The sequence below is a fragment of the Cheilinus undulatus genome, linkage group 1, assembly GCF_018320785.1.
Source record: "Cheilinus undulatus linkage group 1, ASM1832078v1, whole genome shotgun sequence".
Taxonomy (NCBI): Eukaryota; Metazoa; Chordata; class Actinopteri; order Labriformes; family Labridae; genus Cheilinus; species Cheilinus undulatus.
The window spans coordinates 13,239,525-13,259,052 of NC_054865.1; the positions used below are offsets into that span (position 1 = coordinate 13,239,525).

Sequence of the window (19,528 nt, forward strand, 5' to 3'; positions counted from 1 at the left end):
TGAGGGAGACCTTGCGGTTTGCATTGAGGTTGTCCGATGGGATCTGAAGAGTGACCCTGTACTCTGTGTGTCGCTCCAGCTCTTCAGCTATGAAACAGGCTTCTTGCACCAGAAGGTTTGCTCTCACTATCTGCTCTCTCAGCCTTCTAAGACTTCGCACCAGCACAGCCTCCCTGATTCCAAAAACAAGGAGGTAGATTTATAAAGCTGTTTAGTTTGACTGTACTTCTTTAGTGGTGACTTATCTATCACACAAGCACTCTCACCTGTCCTCGCTCCACTGCCTGAGTCTACTCTGGGCACTGGTTGAATGGCTCATTCCTCCCATACTGAGTCTCTCCAGACTGCGGTAGTGAGACTGCTGCCCTGGAGCTTGCTGGCCAGCCGTCTGCCCTCCAGAGTTACCGGTGGAAAGACGATCTGGGTTCAGCTTCTTTCGGAGCTGCTGCAGTTCCTGTTCGTACATTTGTCTTTGTCGCTCCAGAGCAGAGCGCTTCTCCTCTTCATGCTGTCTCTCCAGAGACTGGAGAACTGCTTGCATTGGATCTGTCAGAACATAAAGAGGAGTCAGGACACAAACTTAGTGATTTATTGTTAATACAACACAGATTCTTTACTTTTATCAACGCCTACATACCATTATTACCAAGGGCCTTCATCATGACCTCTGTTTGGGCAAACTCATAGGAGAAGCTGACTTCACTGGACACTTCACTGGCTGTATCACCATCTGCATCCAGCTGCTCGCTGCTGCCGCTGTTCTTCATTACACCACCCTCACCATCCTCATCCTCAGTTCCTCGGTTACGCTTTTTGGGCAGGTTGATCCTGCAAGGAGGTAACCCAGTTAATGACTAGGAACAAGTTAACGGCTTTGTACAAGGAGTGAGATTATAATATGGTGCAGAGAGCAATTGCGATGAAAAAGTTAATTTCACCTACTATGACTAATTATTAACAATTTTTATCATTTTAGTTTTTGCCTAACCCTACAACCATAAAGAGGAAATGCAGTGGATTTTTGTTGTACATTGCGCAATGACAATACTTTATTTTATTTTATTTTATTCTATTAGACATATATAGGCTGTATTTACATTTTAAGAGCATTTAAAGGGGTATGCGTGATTAAATAAAAAAAACAAACAAACTGAATTAAGGAAAAAGTATATGTTTGGCATCTTCATGACCTTATCAAAATGAATTTTCTGCTGTGAAAAATGATTTTTGTTTAAAACTAATTAACTTAAAATTTCATAGCAAAACCCCACAAATTAGGAATAAAATACCTAAAGAAGTGGTTGTTTCCCCATAGGATTCGGTCACCATGGTGAAGCTGCAGGGCACTGGTAACTGGAGACCCATTTACACAGGTCCTTTGAAAAAAAATAAAATAAATAAAAACAACACAGAAAATAGAACATGATGTAACAGTGTCTCAAGTGGTAATCGATTAATGTCAAAGTGAAAACAGATTTCTAAAAAATAATGTCAATTAAACAAAAACATACTGGGTAAAATTTGTGATTACATGAATATTCACCTCTTAAAAGTGAGTGATTAATTCAACAGAGATCCAGCCAATTTGTGTGAGTAGTCTCACAAATAAAATGAAATGAAATGGGGATCACCTAAGTGCAGTGAATACGTTTCCAGTTGTAGTACAAAGACACCTGTGTCTGGAAGGTCCAGTCACTGGTTTACCAGTATTCCTGGCTACCATTATACCATAAAGACAACTCAGAGAAAAGGTTATCGAAAAGCATAAGTTGGGATTGATACAAAAAATTCCAAGGCACTGAACATCCCAAGACACCTCAGACCACTCTGAAGGAGATACAAGCTTCAGCAGCTGACAATAGGGGAGACTCTGCATACAACAACTGATACCCTGGTTCTTTACCAGTCAAAACTTTATGAGAGAGTGGTGACGAGAAAGCCACTGTTAAAGAAAATTCTTTAAATCTCACCTAGAGTTCACCAAGAGGCATGTGGCAGACTCCATGGTTAAGTGGAGGAAAGTTCTTTGGTCTGATGAGACCAAAATGGTGCTTTTGACCATCAGTGAAGATTCTTTTGGGGACACCAAACACTGCACATCACCACAAACACACCACTGTGAAGCACAGCAGTGGCAGCATCATGCTGTGGGGATGTTTTGTCAGAAGCCGGCCATGAATGCAGCAAAATACAGGAAAAACCTGGAGGACAGTTGTATTCAGTCTGCAAGATAACTAAAGCTTGAGAGAAGATTTATTTTCCAGCAAAACAATGACCTGAAGCATACAGCGAAAGCTACACAGAAATGTTTTAAAGACAACAAGGCAAGAATGCTCTGGAGTGACCAAGTCAAAACCAAGAACCCAATCCACAAGAGAATTTGTTGCTGGATTTGAAAAGGAGTGTTCATGCCTGATCCCTGTACAACCTGATAGAGCTGGAGCAGTTTTGTAAATGAGACTGAAGTGAAACTGCTGTGTCCAGATGTGCAAGCCTGATTGAGACCTATCCACACAGGCTCAGTGCTGTGATTGCAACCAAAGGTGCATCTCCTAAATAGCGACTTGAAAGGGTGAGCATTTATGCAATCACTTATTTTACATTCAATATTTTTATTTGACTATTTTACCTCGTAGAAGTCTATTTTCACTTTGTCATTAAATGAGTTTTTCATAAAAAAGGCCAAATAATATTGACCATGATTGATTTTTAAAATCAATGAAAGGGTAAAATGTCCAACAGGGGGGATACTTTTTATAGGCATTGTATGTGTATGATATACAAATTCCAATCCAATAAGGCATAACTTACCGAGCGTTGCGGTACGGGGAGAGGATGACTGCAGCTTCAGAGGTTATGTCGATGACACAGTGCTCTGCCTGGATACCCATCCCACACAACTGGATGTCCTGAGAATCTGCTGAGCCCACCTTTGTGTGTTCCTGAAACAGTTGTGATATTATCAAACATCTGAGAGTCTGATGGAACAAAACAAATGTGAAAAGTCATTTCAGAAGAAGACAGACCCATAATCTGTTGTTAAAATGCTTACTTTTTCCCTAATAAATGCAATGATCATTGATATGAACTTTATTTATAATTTGTAACTGTAGTAGTGCAATTCACGCCTATTTTGGATTAGCTCTAACACCAACCTGATAACCGGTTTCAGAAGGCTGTTTAATACTTCAAATATGGTTTTAGTGACGTACATACTGACAGCTGACTCCTAGCTAGCCAGTTGTTCATGGAAATCAAAGCTTAGTTTCTAGTGCAATCCAAATGAGAAGTAGTGAAAAAAGTTCTATGAAACCTGGGCTAAGATATAATGTGTAAGGATGGATGAATCCAAAACTTTGTCTACCAATTATTAAACCTTATTACAGTGATGATGTCTATCTTATGTATGTCAGTGTGTACCTTCAGGTAGTACACCAGAAGTTCATTGAGAGCAGGATCAGCATTAAGGTTGACAAGAAAACTCTTATCATCTCCAACTTTAATCCCTGAAGACTGAAGAGAAATGCCCAAACTCTCTAACTGCTTCTGACGCTCCTGTAAACACAGAGACAAAAACCAAAGTTTACACAACATTAAAACAAAACTTATTATAAAATGCAGAAAATAATAGTCACAACCCTGATGTGTCTTACTTGTGCAATCTCCTCTGTTTTGCGAAGCTTCTCCTCCCAGGTGATGGTCATCTCTTGAATCAACTTTTCAGACTCTTCCAGGCGGTCTTTCAGCTCTGGAGCTTTTAAAGACTAAAGAAAAAACAGATGACAATGTAGTACAAACATAGATTTAAAATACTTATTTTTAAGATTAAAGGATGCATCACCTCTGCCTGAGTCAGTTGTACTCGCAGTTTTTCCACCTCCTCCCTGAGCTCTCTGATGATGCGGGCATTGGGGTCTTCATTAACAACAGCGTGGTTAACGATGTTCTTTGCTCGGTCTGCATAACGAAGCGTCGATAACGTCTCCTCGTAGTTGTCTGCAGCTGGACTTACGGTTGCAACCATAGCTGTGCGACTGTTGCCACCAAGACAGTCCTGGAGAGGGGGAACCACGCAGGACATGTGTGGAGAAGGAGAAATGAAAAAGAGAGAGAAAAGGGGAGAGAGGTGTTGACAACAGCAATGCTCCCTTCATGAAAATAAAAAACATAAGCCTGGATAGCCAATTAATTAAAAGTGTATTCTTATGCATTTCTTTACCTTCAGCAGCCATGTCAGAACAGAGTCTCTGTAGGGGACAAACTTGTTTTTGTTCTTTGCTGTTCCCTGTTCAGCAAGTGCTGAAATCACCAGCCCCAAGGTAGTTAGAGACCTGAAAAACACACACCACCCCTAAGTCAAGTGCTTTTTTGTCCTAAACACACTCAACAGTTAAACATCAAGCTTGTTTGACTTTTTTTTTGAAGACATCTTCACATCATGCCATACCATACTGTAGGTCTAAGTACAGCTACTGTAGTCACATTTTCAGCTTTAAATGAAATTTGTGAACTAAAATTAGTATTTGAAGTGAAAAAACGCTGTGTTCAAAGAAGGCTTTGTAGAAGTACAGTCAGTAACAGACAAGGAATAAAATCTAAAAGATTTCTTAGTTGGTAGTAATACTAATCATGTGGATGTGCATGTTTTTACCAGGTGTAAAAGTCAAACTGTTCATGCATACTTGTTGATATTGCTGCCTTCCTTGAGCCGTTCTCCTGCTGCTCCGGTCTTTGCTGCTCGCTCACTTCCAGCCAAGTCCACCAGACTCAACCGACTCACCTTTTCTCCACTCGTCTACAGAGAAACAGAGCCAGAACTAAATCATGATTTGTCTTTATATTCAGCCTACTTAAGCAAGAAATTATATATTCTGAATCTAAACAATTGTTGTCCAAACCTGGTAAAAATGGATTCCCTTAAAATTGGCCTTAATTGGCTGCATTTATTGTAGCTACATGGTCCACATAGAATGAAATCATTCAATTTGAGAGGAACATACGGCACTGATGAAATTCAAAGCAATAAAAGCAGTCATAAATACCAGTGTGATCAGTATATTTTATGTCTGTTTTAATCATAAAGCTTAAGTTACCTAGATAGACAGGTAGCACCAGCAGTGGTCTTGTACATGCTCATTTATTTTGTTCAATACAAAAAGCATTTAGCTCTTTTCCTCTTGTGCTTCTTTTAAGCAAATTCAGGTCTTCTGACACCTTTGAAAACAGGATCATACAGCCACAGTAGTTCTGATAAAACTGTGATGGCCTAACAGTCAGCATGGATGCACAACATGGTAGCACCCATTATGAGTTTTAAGCACCTTTAAAATAGGTACATCCATGATTTTAATTGTGGAGAAACCCCAAGAACCCAAAATTAAACTAGAATTTTTGCCTGACTTTGAACATTTGTTTGTTCTTTGTGTGGATTTCAGTCAGTCGGATGCTTCATTTCATTTTTCTTCAAATGACCTTCTTTCATTCTCCACAACACAAAAAGGCAAATCCCACTGATTTACTTTCTCATCCTTCAATATTCTATTGACAAGATGCTTTAGTTTCCTTTCAGGAACTGTAGAGGATGTGGATATCACATCACAACCTGTCCTGACCAAACATGATGGTCTGTGGCTGAGGAGGCTGAATGTAACACTAGATCTGCACCTGCTGCACAGCTTAGGCAGAACAGCATCAGCAGATAAAGTCTCCTGTCCTTTGAAGAGGGGACCAGAAACGTTTGACAAAGCCTGACACACTTTCAAAAGCAATCCAATCATTATGATAAGACTCAGAGTAGTAAAAGATTCCTTTTAACAGAGGACATACAGTAAGGGGTCTGACATTGCCCAGATCCTGTCATATTGCCTATCCTGTGATTTACTCTCAATTCTTTGCCTAAATGTTGCACTTCTGCTGCTATCATCAGTGGTGAGAACAGTGACCTTCCCTATCAAGTCAGTAACAATGTAATATTCTGACCACCTACCTTTAATATGCCTTTTATCACTATTTCCATTGATACATTTTTAACTGCCCATCATAAAAGTCCTTCCCTTTGCCGTTTTTCTGCATCTGTAGTTTTTTCACTCTTTACGAAGACCTTTGAAACTTAACCTGCTTATATCAATTTATTTGTGGGAGTGAAGGCATTAAAGCGGAAGACAGAATAATCACATATCTAACTGTACAAAGCAAAAGCAATTATACATCGGTCTATAAAACACAAACACACACTTGGCATACTGTATTTCCATTGCACTATGAAACTGAAACTGTCTTGAAAAACAGACACAGTAGGTTTGATCTTAAAGACTTCTGTCCAACAACTCTCATTACATTAAAAAAGTCAAGGGAAAAAAAACAACAAAACCTGAAACCTGAAAGGACTAACTCATGAGACTCTGTGATAAAGATAAACCTCATCTGGTCTGATACAGATCAGCCACAGACGGTATATCTTTAAATCCCCTGGAGTAAGGCACACTGTTTAGCAAACAAGATTTTTATCAGAACACCACACACATCAGATCCAAATATAAACCAAAACCATTTTCAAAAAGCGCATGAAACAGTGAACTCATAGAAGAGATTTTAATGGAGTTAGTGATGAAAAACAAACAAGGAAAAAAAAAAGCAGGAAAGTACAACTAAGTGGAATTCAATGATTATAGCTCCTAATTGCAATTATCAATGGCTGGATTATAACACAGTGTGAGCCCCTTTTACCTGGTGGTGTCAGACTTAGGAATACTAACCTACCCCCCACATGTCTCTGGATTTTAATCACTGTTATTAGTAGTCAGCAGGCAATACCAGCCACACTGGCATCTTTCTTGCTTAATAAAAGGATTCTGTAACCAGAACACGATACCTTTTTTAGTAACCAGATCTGTTCAGACTACTTTGCAGCTTTAAAGTGCCAGGAGAAAACAAAAGTCAGGTATCAATGAATGCTTCAAATACGAGATAATCTTCAGGAATTTCAATGAAAAACAGAAATAAAAAGAAGCCCTTAGACATACATTTCAACTCTGCACAATACTTAATTAGATTATGTAAGAGGTACTGACTTTAAAACAGCACAGAATGAATCGGCAAACAAGTGAGTTGGTTGCAGTAAGGGGTCAATGTTCAATAGACTGAACTTTGAGTTGAGTGTCTGGCTGACAAGTCAGAGCAGAGCATGTGCATGTTGCTCAGAGGATATCCTGCAATGTGGCGAGGGAGCGTCAGAATGAGTCATCCAGCACCAGGTGATTTCACCAGGTGTTATATGTCTTATATAATCTGTCCATTCATCATTGTTCCTCTACTTACAACACTATCGGTTCCACTGGGGCACATTCAAGCAATGATTCAATCATTTATCTCTGTAGAAGGAAATGTGATAATGCTAAGCAATAATTGACAAAAAAATGTTTTATTTACTTGCAGTTTCCAAGTGACAACTGATTACTTTACATTATCAAGAATGTGCAGTTCAGTTTCTATTCATGCTATTTAGTTTTCAGTCTTCCTGTGGTGTATATAGATATGTATAGTGGGACATGGTTGGTTGTTGTATATCAACCACCAAAACAATTATTATATAGAGAAAGCAAAATAAGCAAGTCTTCCTGATGAAGACTTTAAGACGAAACTAGCGCTGCACGATAAGTATTTTTTTGAACTGATACGGATAACCGATAATTTCCTACTCCTGATGGCTGATAACCAATAAGCACGGATAATTTTTTTTGAATTGTTGGTTTTAAAAAATAAGTTTATTTGATGTATTTATGCACATCTAGCGGTGAGAAGGGGTTAATATGTAGTGAGCAAAGATATTTATAACTGATTCTAACTAATATCACTCATGTTTACATCAAAAAACAATTCTGACTTTACAGCTGTTTTTTGTTAAACATTTGTGTACTGAAGGACAACATACACAAACAACTGACATACATTTTTCCCCTTTTCCCTTGAAATAAATTTAAGTATCTTGACAAGTGGTCAAATCTGACATTACATTTAACTAAACAAGAATTCAGCTGACTTGTGTCAAATCAGACATAAAACCAAATGATAACAAGCTGTCATGATAAACAAATGGAAATGTTTGGGGGTCTGGGTTTTTGTTTTTGCTACATAAGTCAGAACTAAAGAGAGCTGATGTTTTACATCAAGATTAAAAATATGCACAGACAGAAGTCATATCAGAGATGGGTTAAAATGTAAAGTCCACAGTGGTCTGTGGCTAAACTTCTGTTCCTAACGTCGATCAGACTTAATGATACCACATCAAACAGAGCAGGCAGGGATATGTCTATGAAAGTAGCGATGGATCAGCAGATGTCATTATTAGCATTACCTGTTTGTTATTAACTCTATGAATCCCTTTTCCAAAGAGCACCTCAAACAAACTTTTTATTGAGTCCTACAAGAAGTCCTTCTTTTGGTTTTTTGTAAAACAACTTTGTTAAACAGTTCAAAGACCAACTCTTGTTTTCAGCAATCAAAATACTTTCAATTTTGGCATGTCTCACACTTAAAAACACATTTATGCCACATCTGATAATCAACATGAGATTATTAAAACAGAAAAAAAGGTACCACTTTTACTAGGAGTGTGACTCCATTCTTCTCAAAGCAATTCGATTCAAATCTAAACTCACAGGCTACAATTTGATTCAGTGACGATTCCTTAAAATACTGAATGATCTGGTTTGATCAGATTTGGTTCGGTTCAAATTGTCCAGGGCAAGTTGGTTGTGGAATACAAGTCATATTTTTCTTTATACAAATCAGGAAAAAAAAGGGGGTGGGGGCGTCAAGATAATTTCAAATTGGCTATTCTGTCATCATGTTTATGAACTGACACACATACCTGCCCAGGTGTCTCCCTTTTGACAGTTGGTTGGGGGGAAATATTAGGATTGGCAGTGGCACATAAATCTCTGCCTTTCTGTACATTTAACTTTACTGCCTTGATGTATCTAGAAACAATATATTAAATCCAGGGAGGACAAATTAAGGCTAATTTAACAATTAAAAGAGATTCGGATTGTCACAGAGACAGAGATCTTTGTGTCTGCTGAAGAGGTACAGGAGAACAATAAGTTTAAACAAAATTGTAAACAGAGCTCTGCTGTCTCAACAGATGAGATTTACTGTATGTTCACTTTTCTCTGAAGCGTAAAGACAGGCAGACAGTTTGAGTCTTTCCATCATATTAACACCACATGACCTGATTTCTGAGAGAGAAAAGCGTAACCCAGAGACACTTTGGTGATGCTTCACCCAGGTACCTGGCGAACACCTACTGGCACTTTCACTTAAGGGTAAAAGGTCACAGTGAATCATATGAGATCAAAGAGGCTAAGCCAAATCATGGCAGAGCGCTAGGATAATAACCAGTAGAGCCTTAGTCAACCAATCTCCATTGCTAAAGCTGGTGCATCAACAATTCATGCTCAATGTTTACAAATCCAGGACTCCACGGACCAATGCACTTGGACCTCTGATGTACAGATCAGTTAACTGATTTAAATCGGTTTATCTTCACACCACTAAATTTTAGCATTGGAATTCAGTATTGGATTAAATGAATACACAAAAATAAAAAAATAATTATCTAATCCAGGTTGCCCTGATCTGAGCTAAAGTCTGCTCTTGTGAAGTCTGGGGTGGGTAGGAACTGTTCTCTGTCTGAATGCAAAATAATCCAACTTTCAGTCTACTTTTTGATTTACCCAATGAGGGGACACTAACATACAAAAACAAATTCAGAAAACAATGAACTGACTCATTCAGCTACTGAACATGTCAGCCCAGTGATTCACTCACTGACTACATGGTCTGTGCATTGACTGTGTGCTTTATGATCCTGCTGACTGACTGACCATCACTGTGACTGACTGTGGGTGTGCATGAAAACAGAGCACGTAGTATCAGCTGACAAACTGAAAGTCATGCCTGTGAATTATTAACAGGATTTGCTGGTGGCAAGCTTGTCTGGAAATAAACTCAAGGAGCAGGAAAGGCTAAGTGGGTCAGTGAGGATGGAGAATGAGCTCTTTTCTTGGAGTGTCCAGTCAGACGGCTGAGCTGACATCATCCCATTTTGTTCCCAACTTTTCACCCGGCGACTGATCGATCCAAAACTTGCCAGACAGAGATTGCTTAGTCATGTGTGAAAGATGACACAGACACTTCTGTCTGGATAGTAGCAGAACCATAACAACACATAGTGAGGGGTACATTTACTTCATGTTTGGGTGACATGCAAACCAGGATGATCTTAAAGAGCAGTAGGGCTTGTTGGACACAATTAAAAAAGAACTGACTTCTTCCAAATGCCAAATAACTTCTGCTCTAAAAAAGTGTGACAGAATGGCTACTGGGACCTGGCCCAACTCCCAGCAGCCTCTCTGGCACCGTCCCCTTCAATAAAAGTGGACACTAATTATCTGCTGGACTAAAGGGGTGACAGGCTCAGTCTAAAGCACTACCATCTGCAACTCTTCTACACTTATGGCTCACTTTTCTTCATTCAAATTTGTCTTTAAAAATGGCTTAACTGTACACTACCCAAGCTTACATGGGTTACTTCTTACCCCAGACTGCAGGTCTTTGAGTGTGTGGGTTAGGATGATGTTGAAGACAGCATGCGATCGACTGCTTTCCTCATTCATGTTGGTAGCAGCAACAGTCCGAGACTTATTTCCCTCTGACATCAGCGACTCAATGTCCTGTCAGAAAACACAAAACATATTAACACAGAATAATAGTTCACCATTCTTATTCTCATTGTAAATAAAGTTTTAACTATGACAAACAATATCATACAGTTTATTTGATGAGATTTTTGTGTTTCTATATCATTGAGGGCTTATTAGAGGGTTTTTAGCTCCCACATAAAGCCAAACATGAACCGCAAAATGTAAATAATACTGACATTTTTGGAACAAGACTAAGTGTGATTGGTGGGGGTACTTAGCAGTGAGTGACACAATAATATTTCCTCAAAGTTTAATGATAAACAAGCACAAAAGGAAGTAAGACACCCCTCACACTTGTCTGCTGGTTTGCTATTTGATATGGCAGACAGAATGCATCAAATGCTACAGAACAATAAAACCCTTCGATAAAACCATGGTTACAATGAAATATATATTACCTTGTAGCTGGCCACAGCTAGTCGAGACAGGCCATCCACATAGGGACCCAAAACTTTATGTTCCCTCACCCTCAGAGTTTGTCTCCCACTGGACAGAAAAAGAGCAAGTATTTAAAAAAACTGACAAAAACATGGCAAGTTTACCCCCACTTCTTTAAAGTGTAAGAAGTGACAGTCTAGGGTCAGCTGGGTCTGTCCTCCTTGATAATATATCATCTAGACTCTATTAGCACTTGGCTCTCTGACCCTGAGCCAAACTTTCTCTAGGCCAGAGAACTTCATCGTTCTCGGTGGCTCTGTGAGCCCCATATGGCTGTCAGATGGTCTTCTTCTCTTCGGCCTCTTTTACTGAGGTCAGAGGTGACAGTGTGAACAAAGGTCAGAGGTGATGTTGTCTGGGGTAGCAGACGCGGGCTTAAGCCCCTGATTTACTGATCTGACCTGCTGGACATGAACAGGACTCTATCAGTAATCTTTTATCCACTGACCACAGCAGCTGGAGCCACCAGAACCCATCATTGACCTTCTCTGTTCAACCAGCTAACATGAGGTTAAAACAGAATATTAATTAAGAGACTGAGTGGTCGTCCATTAAGAACACTAAGCTCCTGAAGATGAAAAACACTGAAAAGCATTAAAAATTGACGCTGCAGCCCATGACTGTTGTTTCAGAATAGAAGAGTCCACGTGGTCATCATTTAGATAAACCTAATCTTAATGACTTACAATCAGTCAGTAAATCTTTCATTTGTACTTCAGCCCATAATAACAAATGATATTGATGATTCTTTAGGTAAAGGCAGACACAGACTCTTGGTTGTAGTATTTACAGCGAGCTAACATAAATCTAACCTTGCATAGCAGATTTGTCGGATTCCATATCTGTCATCAGGTAAATCCATCTTGAAAAGCTCCAATCCACATTGTTTTTGCTGACTGTTCTGACCAGAAAGTGTTGTTGGGGAGACTGACATAATAGCTATGGGCAGGGCTTTGGTGTAAGCAATGAATGCCTCTAATGTAGCCATTAGCTTGGATTTAGCTATAGTATAGCTGCAGTTTTATCAGAATTGGACCACATTTCCTCATCAAAACAAAAGCAAAGAACCACACTGAAAGCTTCACGTGACCGATTTTTTTTTGTTTTTTTCGCTCTTCTGCTGACCTTCTTCAGCAGGACTATGCAATCGTTCCGGGGTTGAGTTGTACTTTTAAGCTAGTAGCCATTAGCCTGTATCTTGGATGTAGCTGGAGAAAAGCAGTAGTTTGATCAGGTCTGAATCACATTTCTTTATTAAAACAAAAGCAAAGAGCCACACTGAAAACTTTTCTTAGCAGAGAAGATCTTTTTGCAAGTCTAGCGGCAAGCTTTGTCATGAATTTTTGCTACCTAAAGCTCCCCGCTAAAATACTATGGCAGGGCTAGCCTGCAGAGCTGAGGTTAGTTCTGGAGCTATGCATGTCTGCTGCCTCATTTTGACTTGATGCTCTGATTGGTTCACTATGAATGTAACGGACAGAACAGTCATCCAATCACTTTCCGGGGATTTTTTTTAAATTCCTGCCCTCCCTAAATGCTTTGTGTAGGAGGTTTAGCAGATGAATATGAAACATATCCATGTAATGGATATATGAAACAGTCTATCTGGCATTTTGGGTCAACATTGATACACCATGAAACCACTTTCATCATCAGTATAAAGGGCAAACTTCCTTTTAACAGGCAGAATCCTCAAGCAGAACCAGACTTATTGAACAGCTACAAGAGTGTGGACCAAGAAAGTGGGATAAAAACAGATAGAGATAGAAACAGACAAAAACAAACAGAGCAACAACAGATAATGCAGACATAGTACTACCATACGAACAGAAACAATAATAACTTTAAATCAGCAATCCCAGCTCCATCCCTGAAATTCAAACCACAATTTTCTTACTTTAGTAGATAAATTTTATTTTTTACAATCACTCAGTTTGTAATTAACTTTGTCTAAGACAGATGTAAACAACACAGAGGTTAAATTAGAGAAATTAATTGGATCTTTACTTAGTAAGAATGTTGCATAATGTTTGCATCATACCCTTTGGGGTCAAGTAGATCTCGGACTTTCTCATTGTAGATCTCCATGTAGGACACCTCAACAGTGAAGCTCTCTTCCTCTCGCCCTTCTTTCTGTGTTCGTTCGAACAAAGCACTGCACAGGCGAGGAATCAGACCTGGCTGGTCCACTGAACCCATCATGGTGTACGATTTTCCTGAACCTGAAAACAACACACAGTGACAATGTCAACTTAAATAAGAAGTTTTATGTTAACTAATACATAGTCACATACACATACATTAGGAACAGCTCAACACAACAGCTCTACCATGAATTCTACCTTTGCAAAAATTACATTCTTCAGTTACTCTGAGTAAGTAGTATTGTTGATGTGAATAAGACTTCATTGGATCCTTTCGATAATATTAATTCGTTGGTTGTGTTTATTATGATCCAAGAAACACACACACACACATATATATCTATGAAAGACCACTGAATTAATTAACCACATTTCTTATGACCCCCAAAGCAAAACATGCAACTTAATCAACACTTCTGGGCCATGACAAAAGAAAACTTTGTTAATTAAATTTAATACTCAAGAACAGTTGTAAAAAATGGGAATGCAGCTGAATGTAAACCCTGCTGACATGTGTCAAAAATCAAGTGTAAACAGTGAGAATGCAGGAATAATCCTTACTTTAAAACCACTGCAAATAACCATTCTATCAGCATATCACAGTTTAGTTTTAGTTCAGTTCAGCAGCATTTGAAGGTCTACTACACCTCCTAAGGATGAACTGTTGCTGGAAAATTTTAGTTTGTATTTCCCTTTTCGTTCTGGAGAGAGGAGAGGCAGTCCTGCCACAACACATCCACACTGACACTCCTCACTTAATGGTTAAATGAGAGACTTCAGGGCACTAGTGAGGGCAAACCTTGTTTTTTTTCCATGAATTGTTTTCTAACGCTGTTGTTCAGTCAGATAGGAAAATACAATTTCAGAAAAACAACAGCGATGAGTGTAAAGGTATATTACCAGTTTGTCCATAGGCAAAAATACAGGCATTGTAGCCCAGGAAGGCGTTGTGAAGAAGACTTTCCCCAAGGCACTGGAAGACAACCTCCTGACCTGAACACATAATATACAAAAAACACATTTTATTCTATACCTGTTCAACTGTTGACATTTAGCCTTTTCCTGCCAAACTATTCCATTTTCATTTTACTAAGAAACTATTTAAACTTTTAAAAATGTAAACTTTGCCTGATGGTCTTACCTGCAAATTTCTCCTTGTCTGTCTCGTCCATGGACCAAAAACAGTAGTCATAGGCAAAGACCTTGGGAAATTAAAAAAAACAGGAGTAGAAGAAGCAGAATAAGAAAAAATGACGTTCTAATTGTAACACAACAATGTCACACGAAAATGTGAATACTATGTAGATGCCTTTAGACGTGCTGTTAAAATGCGAAGTTTGACTTATTGCTTGCCAGGGGGTTAATAGTTATATTAGACAGAGGTTGGAGAAAGAAATTGATTCTTAGATGCATCATGATGTGGAGGTGAAAGATTCTGAATTGATTTATAAATGTCCAATAATCCATAATCAATAATATCTAATACTGTGGAATAGCAGGAACAAAAAGGTGGAACTCTGACACGCAGAGCGTAACAGCAAGATTTAGATTACCAGTTGTTCATCTGTGAAAAAGGACGTTTTTATGTTTGCAATTTCAGATATGTTACAAGGAAAGGATGCTGCTACCTTTGGTTCAGTGCAATTGTAAATTCCCAGCCAGTTTACACACATCTTCCATTTGATGACAGTGGAAATTTAATTTGTATCTTTTTTCTAAACACAAATGTTATGTTTTAATCATGTTTGACACAGTGAGAACAACAGAAATTTAAAAAATACCCTAGTGCAACAAAATGTATCAATAATCAATTAATATTCAAAACATAGCCCTATGAATCGTAACTGAATCGAATCGTGAGGTTCCTAAAGATTCCCATCTCTAATATTAAATATTTCTTTCTTTGTTTTTTTTTCCTAGCTGGGGATAGTGTTAAAGATCAGTGATATGATTTGAACCATGAGACTCATGATCCATTGCATTTCTCAAAGTGTGCTTAAGACTTTTACCATGGCAGTCCAACCTTAAGCAGCACCGCAGATATTAATTAAATGATAGTAGAAGACGTTCTGGGAAACAGGCAACAATATATTTTAACATTTTCAAGTAACCAATGTCCTGTAATATTTCAAAGTAAATAAATGAAATAAAACTCCCCTGGCAGAACTCTTTCACAGACGGCACTTTGTGTGGTTACACACAGATCCAAACTCAGTCAAAGAGATACAGCAGGTTCTTTGTTTACACATAGACGATTCACAAGCATGGAATTATCTCTGTGCCAAGCATGTCTGTGAATGTTTCTGTGTATGTTTATGCATGTTGTTACCTTGGACTGACTCCTGATGGTGTTGGGATGGTCAAGGTCCACAGCAGCATGTGGAGAGAAAGGGAGATGACATTAGTAAAGTGAGGGTTGCACCTTTTCCATACAGTGACACAAACATTGATCCAGGAGCATGTGTGAATTTTATTACGAGTCCTTCTAGCTAGGGGGAAACAAAGACTTGTGTGAACAGAAACAGTTAAAAGGACAAAGACAGACAAATAAGAAAGCCTTGAACCTGGCCTTAGGCATTCCTTCTTTTCACAAGTTGCTTCTGTACACATTAAATTCAAAATCAGCCTTGTCTGTGCGGCTTGTTTACAGCTCGTTTCTATGTCACATGTAAAACCAACTTCTCCGGGGATGTGGTAAGGGTGTGTGAAGAAACTACATTTACATCTGAGGGTCTGTGGAGACACAAAAAAAATTTGTCTCTGTGTGTCTATTTGTGGGACTGAACGATGGAGGGAGTTGGAGCTGGAGTTGGCAGAGGGCTGAAGTCGTGGGTGGTGGAATCAGATGGTTTCGTAGAGGGGTTACTGGGTTGAGGTCATGCTCAGAAATTAAGTGGGACACGTGGGGAAATGCCTCATACAGGGAAATATGACATTTAAAGAGAGGGAGTAATAGTCTCAATATCTGGATGATCCTTACGGAAAAAAGAAACGTAAGATTAATGTGGACATAACAGGCCTGTGTTGTAATAATGAACCAAAAAACAGATTTCTACCATCTTAAGCTCTCTATAGAAAATGTGCCTTCAAACAATGACCAGGGCGCTTGTTTTATGGTTAATAGATTACACTCTTTTTTACAGAACATGCATAACGAAGAGGAGAACATTACACGATTTAACTCCTTTTATGGACACACTAAATGGTGTGCTTTAAGAGACTTGCTTGCCTGCTTGGTTAAACTACAATTTACAATTATTGTTATTACTCATTAATGAAGCTCTGTTATAGGGATCGAGAGTTATTCACAGAGTAACTGATGCCAACTTTAGCACTATAATAGCGCTAACTTGAGTCACATTATGTTTGGTGTTTGATAAGACACTTATTAATAGTCTGGGTTCATGTCAAACGTAGTTTTAAGCCATTTAATTAACCCTGCATGTCTGTTCTAATTGCAGTTCACAAAACAGCTCAATTGCTCTAACTGGAATACAGCTGGGGGTGAGTACAAATGAGGAGGAATTTGAGAACATGTGTGCCTTTTTCACCCTCTGGCACAATCTAGCTTCAGTCAACAACATACAAGACAGAAAAAGTGTTAATAGGGTTAGGAAACAGCAGTCATCTCTGTGTAAGAATTTGTTTTCCACCACTGAAAGCATGCTAATGTCTAGCATAAAGCTACAGTGGTCTGAGCATTTCATCATTTGCTTATCATTAGATTTAGCAGTTGCTTTTGATCTGTAGTTGAAAGAAGCTGCAGCAGCTTCATGCGGCGCATCATGCTGATAAGATCTAAAACATCCTAGTTTCTAAGTACACACACAAAGAGCTCAGGTTGAGATGCAGCATCCCCATGCAGATCCACTGGATCATGTCAGCATCTCTACAATCTGACCTTCAGTCATTCAGCAGTCATCAACTTCATCTGCCTTCAAACCAAATTTAATAGATTTTTACACAGAAGAGACTTTTATATTTTTATAAACTGTTGACAAATGGTTATATTGAACAATAATATTTTGGTCTTGGTAACATAATGTTATGCAAAAGTCTTCACTGGAGATATTTGTTAAAATTTTAATCACCAGTAAAACTTTCCCAGAATTCCCTGACATGCCCTGTCCCAATTATGGGAGGACTTTAGGGCATTAATATCAGACAGTTGGTAGGCAATTCAATCAAATAGGCTTACTGCTACATGACAATATTAGGAACGGCAGTCCCTCGGGCAATAGAATCAGAATTACAGGCAGCCTCGTTCATCCCATTATCTCAGTAAAATAACATGAGTACAGTAGACCTGCTCTTCTTGCAACGTTGGAACAAGATAACATTTATTATGAACTGGTGCTATGAAAATAAAGACCGATCGACTGATTAAAAAAAATGGTGTTGCAGTGAGTTTCTCCAATTCATTAAATAGTCCTCCATCAGGTGCTTAGAAAAAGGATTTCTTTCTAGTTTTAAAATATATAACTAGTTTATGTGTTCCTACGACAGGTGACACCTTCTCATCTTTCTACTGATCTATCTGTGCAGTGCAGGCACCACCCACAGGGTGAGGCAGCTGTCAGTCATAATACTTTGTCAAGTCATATTATGAAATCGGAACTGGGGAACAGCAAGTGGTTTATGTATGTAATCACAAACAATTCAGTCTTTATGAAGCTCTATAATCAGATTCTTTCATACTAATACCTGCCACTTTGCTCTGTTAACAAGTTGAAATAAAACTCAGAGCCTCAAATTACATTACATAGTAAATATGCAGCCACATTAAATGTTTCAAAGCCAGCCTTATAAAGAGAAATAACACACACTCACCCAGAAAACCACATACAGACGCACATACGCTCACACACCTGTTTCCTTTTACCCATGCACATTCTTTATAAGTTGCCAAAGCCGCAATTCTTGCACAAAGCAGCCAGCATACAGTCCAATCTGTAACACCTCATATTTCACTGAAGCTCCTCGTCTGACATGTTGCAGTCAGACAGAAAAAGCAGACGGAGTAGTTTGTGTCTGAAGGCTTATTGATTCCAGTAGCTCCTCAAAACAGAGTACAATTAGGACCTCCTGGACACAGTGTTTATGTTGAGGCAGGACCTCTAGCAGAACGAGAGAGGAGTGTATGGGTGTCTAACTGAGCCTTTACTGTATAATTTTTAAGAAAAAGATCTTTACTGCATATTAGGACTGGGATAACATGTTTGAAAAGTTCAGTCTGAATGGGAATTATCATTTTATTTATTCTAGTATTTCTAAGTCACTTGTCACATACCTGTTTGCACTGTTGACTGTGGGCCAATTGAAAAAGTGTCTGATATTTGGCTTTTGTCCCATGTGTATTTAACTTTGAACTGACTTTGGTTTTGTTATTTAGAGTAAAAACTGTCAAGGTATACATACTGTGTAATGCTATTCAACTAAAAAAGTATTAAGATGCTTTTTAGCTAAAATTCACCCAGTCTAAAAGCATCTTCATGTCTAAAACTTAAAATACAGTGCATGCCGAAAATCTTGCTGAGAGTAAAATCTTTACATCTATGATCCAGCATGTACAACTCTAAAGGCTTTTTGATTAAAGATGGTAAATCCCTAATATCGTAGAGTTTTTCATTCCCCAAATTCCTCTCTCAGGGGATTTCAGTTCATCCTACATGCCCACTATGTCCCCTCAGTCATATCTCTCAATACACCATAGCAGTGAAATTGGCGTAGCAGGTTTTGACGTACATAGTGATGACAGCTGTCATAGTCGCTTCAGAGGCTGCAGGCGAGAAGGGTCATCCATGTCTTGCGCTCAAACGCCCATTAATGAAACTAGGGGCCCCCTGACCAATAGGAGGGGAGAATGAGATGGTCAGGAGAGCTGAGAACCCGCCTCCCTCGACCCTCGTACACTTGTATTCGTCCCTCCTCCTTTCTGCCTGCTCCTCTACTCTGATCACCGTCGTTTAAAAAATAACTTAATGCATGGCTGGTTCCCCCCGACCCCCCCTCTCTATCTTTCTCTACTGTTCTTGCATTCATTTTTTTCTCTCTCTGGGACAGTACCATCCACGGCTGTGCGGGGAGGAATGAGGAGTGGAGGATGGAAAGGAGGCTGAAGGTAGCCAGGGGGGTTGAAGAGGAAAGAGGCTGGGCCTGAGACTGGAATGTTAAGCTGAAGCA

The 19,528-nt window shown here is 39.0% G+C and overlaps 1 protein-coding gene across 8 annotated transcripts in view; it reads right to left on the bottom strand.

The window, feature by feature from the left end:
* The window catches only part of kif13ba (kinesin family member 13Ba), a 69,644-nt gene that overhangs the window by 22,934 nt on the left and 27,182 nt on the right, over positions 1 to 19,528 (bottom strand). For all 8 annotated transcript variants that reach the window (XM_041813111.1, XM_041813188.1, XM_041813413.1 and 5 more), the window contains 16 exons: positions 15,675 to 15,687; positions 14,487 to 14,547; positions 14,246 to 14,338; positions 13,243 to 13,423; positions 11,162 to 11,249; positions 10,599 to 10,733; positions 4,683 to 4,795; positions 4,220 to 4,331; positions 3,842 to 4,054; positions 3,654 to 3,764; positions 3,421 to 3,555; positions 2,812 to 2,942; positions 1,290 to 1,376; positions 638 to 828; positions 267 to 546; positions 11 to 173 (listed from right to left, as the gene is read on the bottom strand). In XM_041813111.1, the coding sequence (XP_041669045.1) occupies positions 11 to 173; positions 267 to 546; positions 638 to 828; positions 1,290 to 1,376; positions 2,812 to 2,942; positions 3,421 to 3,555; positions 3,654 to 3,764; positions 3,842 to 4,054; positions 4,220 to 4,331; positions 4,683 to 4,795; positions 10,599 to 10,733; positions 11,162 to 11,249; positions 13,243 to 13,423; positions 14,246 to 14,338; positions 14,487 to 14,547; positions 15,675 to 15,687 (2,107 nt within the window). The remainder of the gene's footprint in view (positions 1 to 10; positions 174 to 266; positions 547 to 637; positions 829 to 1,289; positions 1,377 to 2,811; positions 2,943 to 3,420; positions 3,556 to 3,653; positions 3,765 to 3,841; positions 4,055 to 4,219; positions 4,332 to 4,682; positions 4,796 to 10,598; positions 10,734 to 11,161; positions 11,250 to 13,242; positions 13,424 to 14,245; positions 14,339 to 14,486; positions 14,548 to 15,674; positions 15,688 to 19,528) is intronic.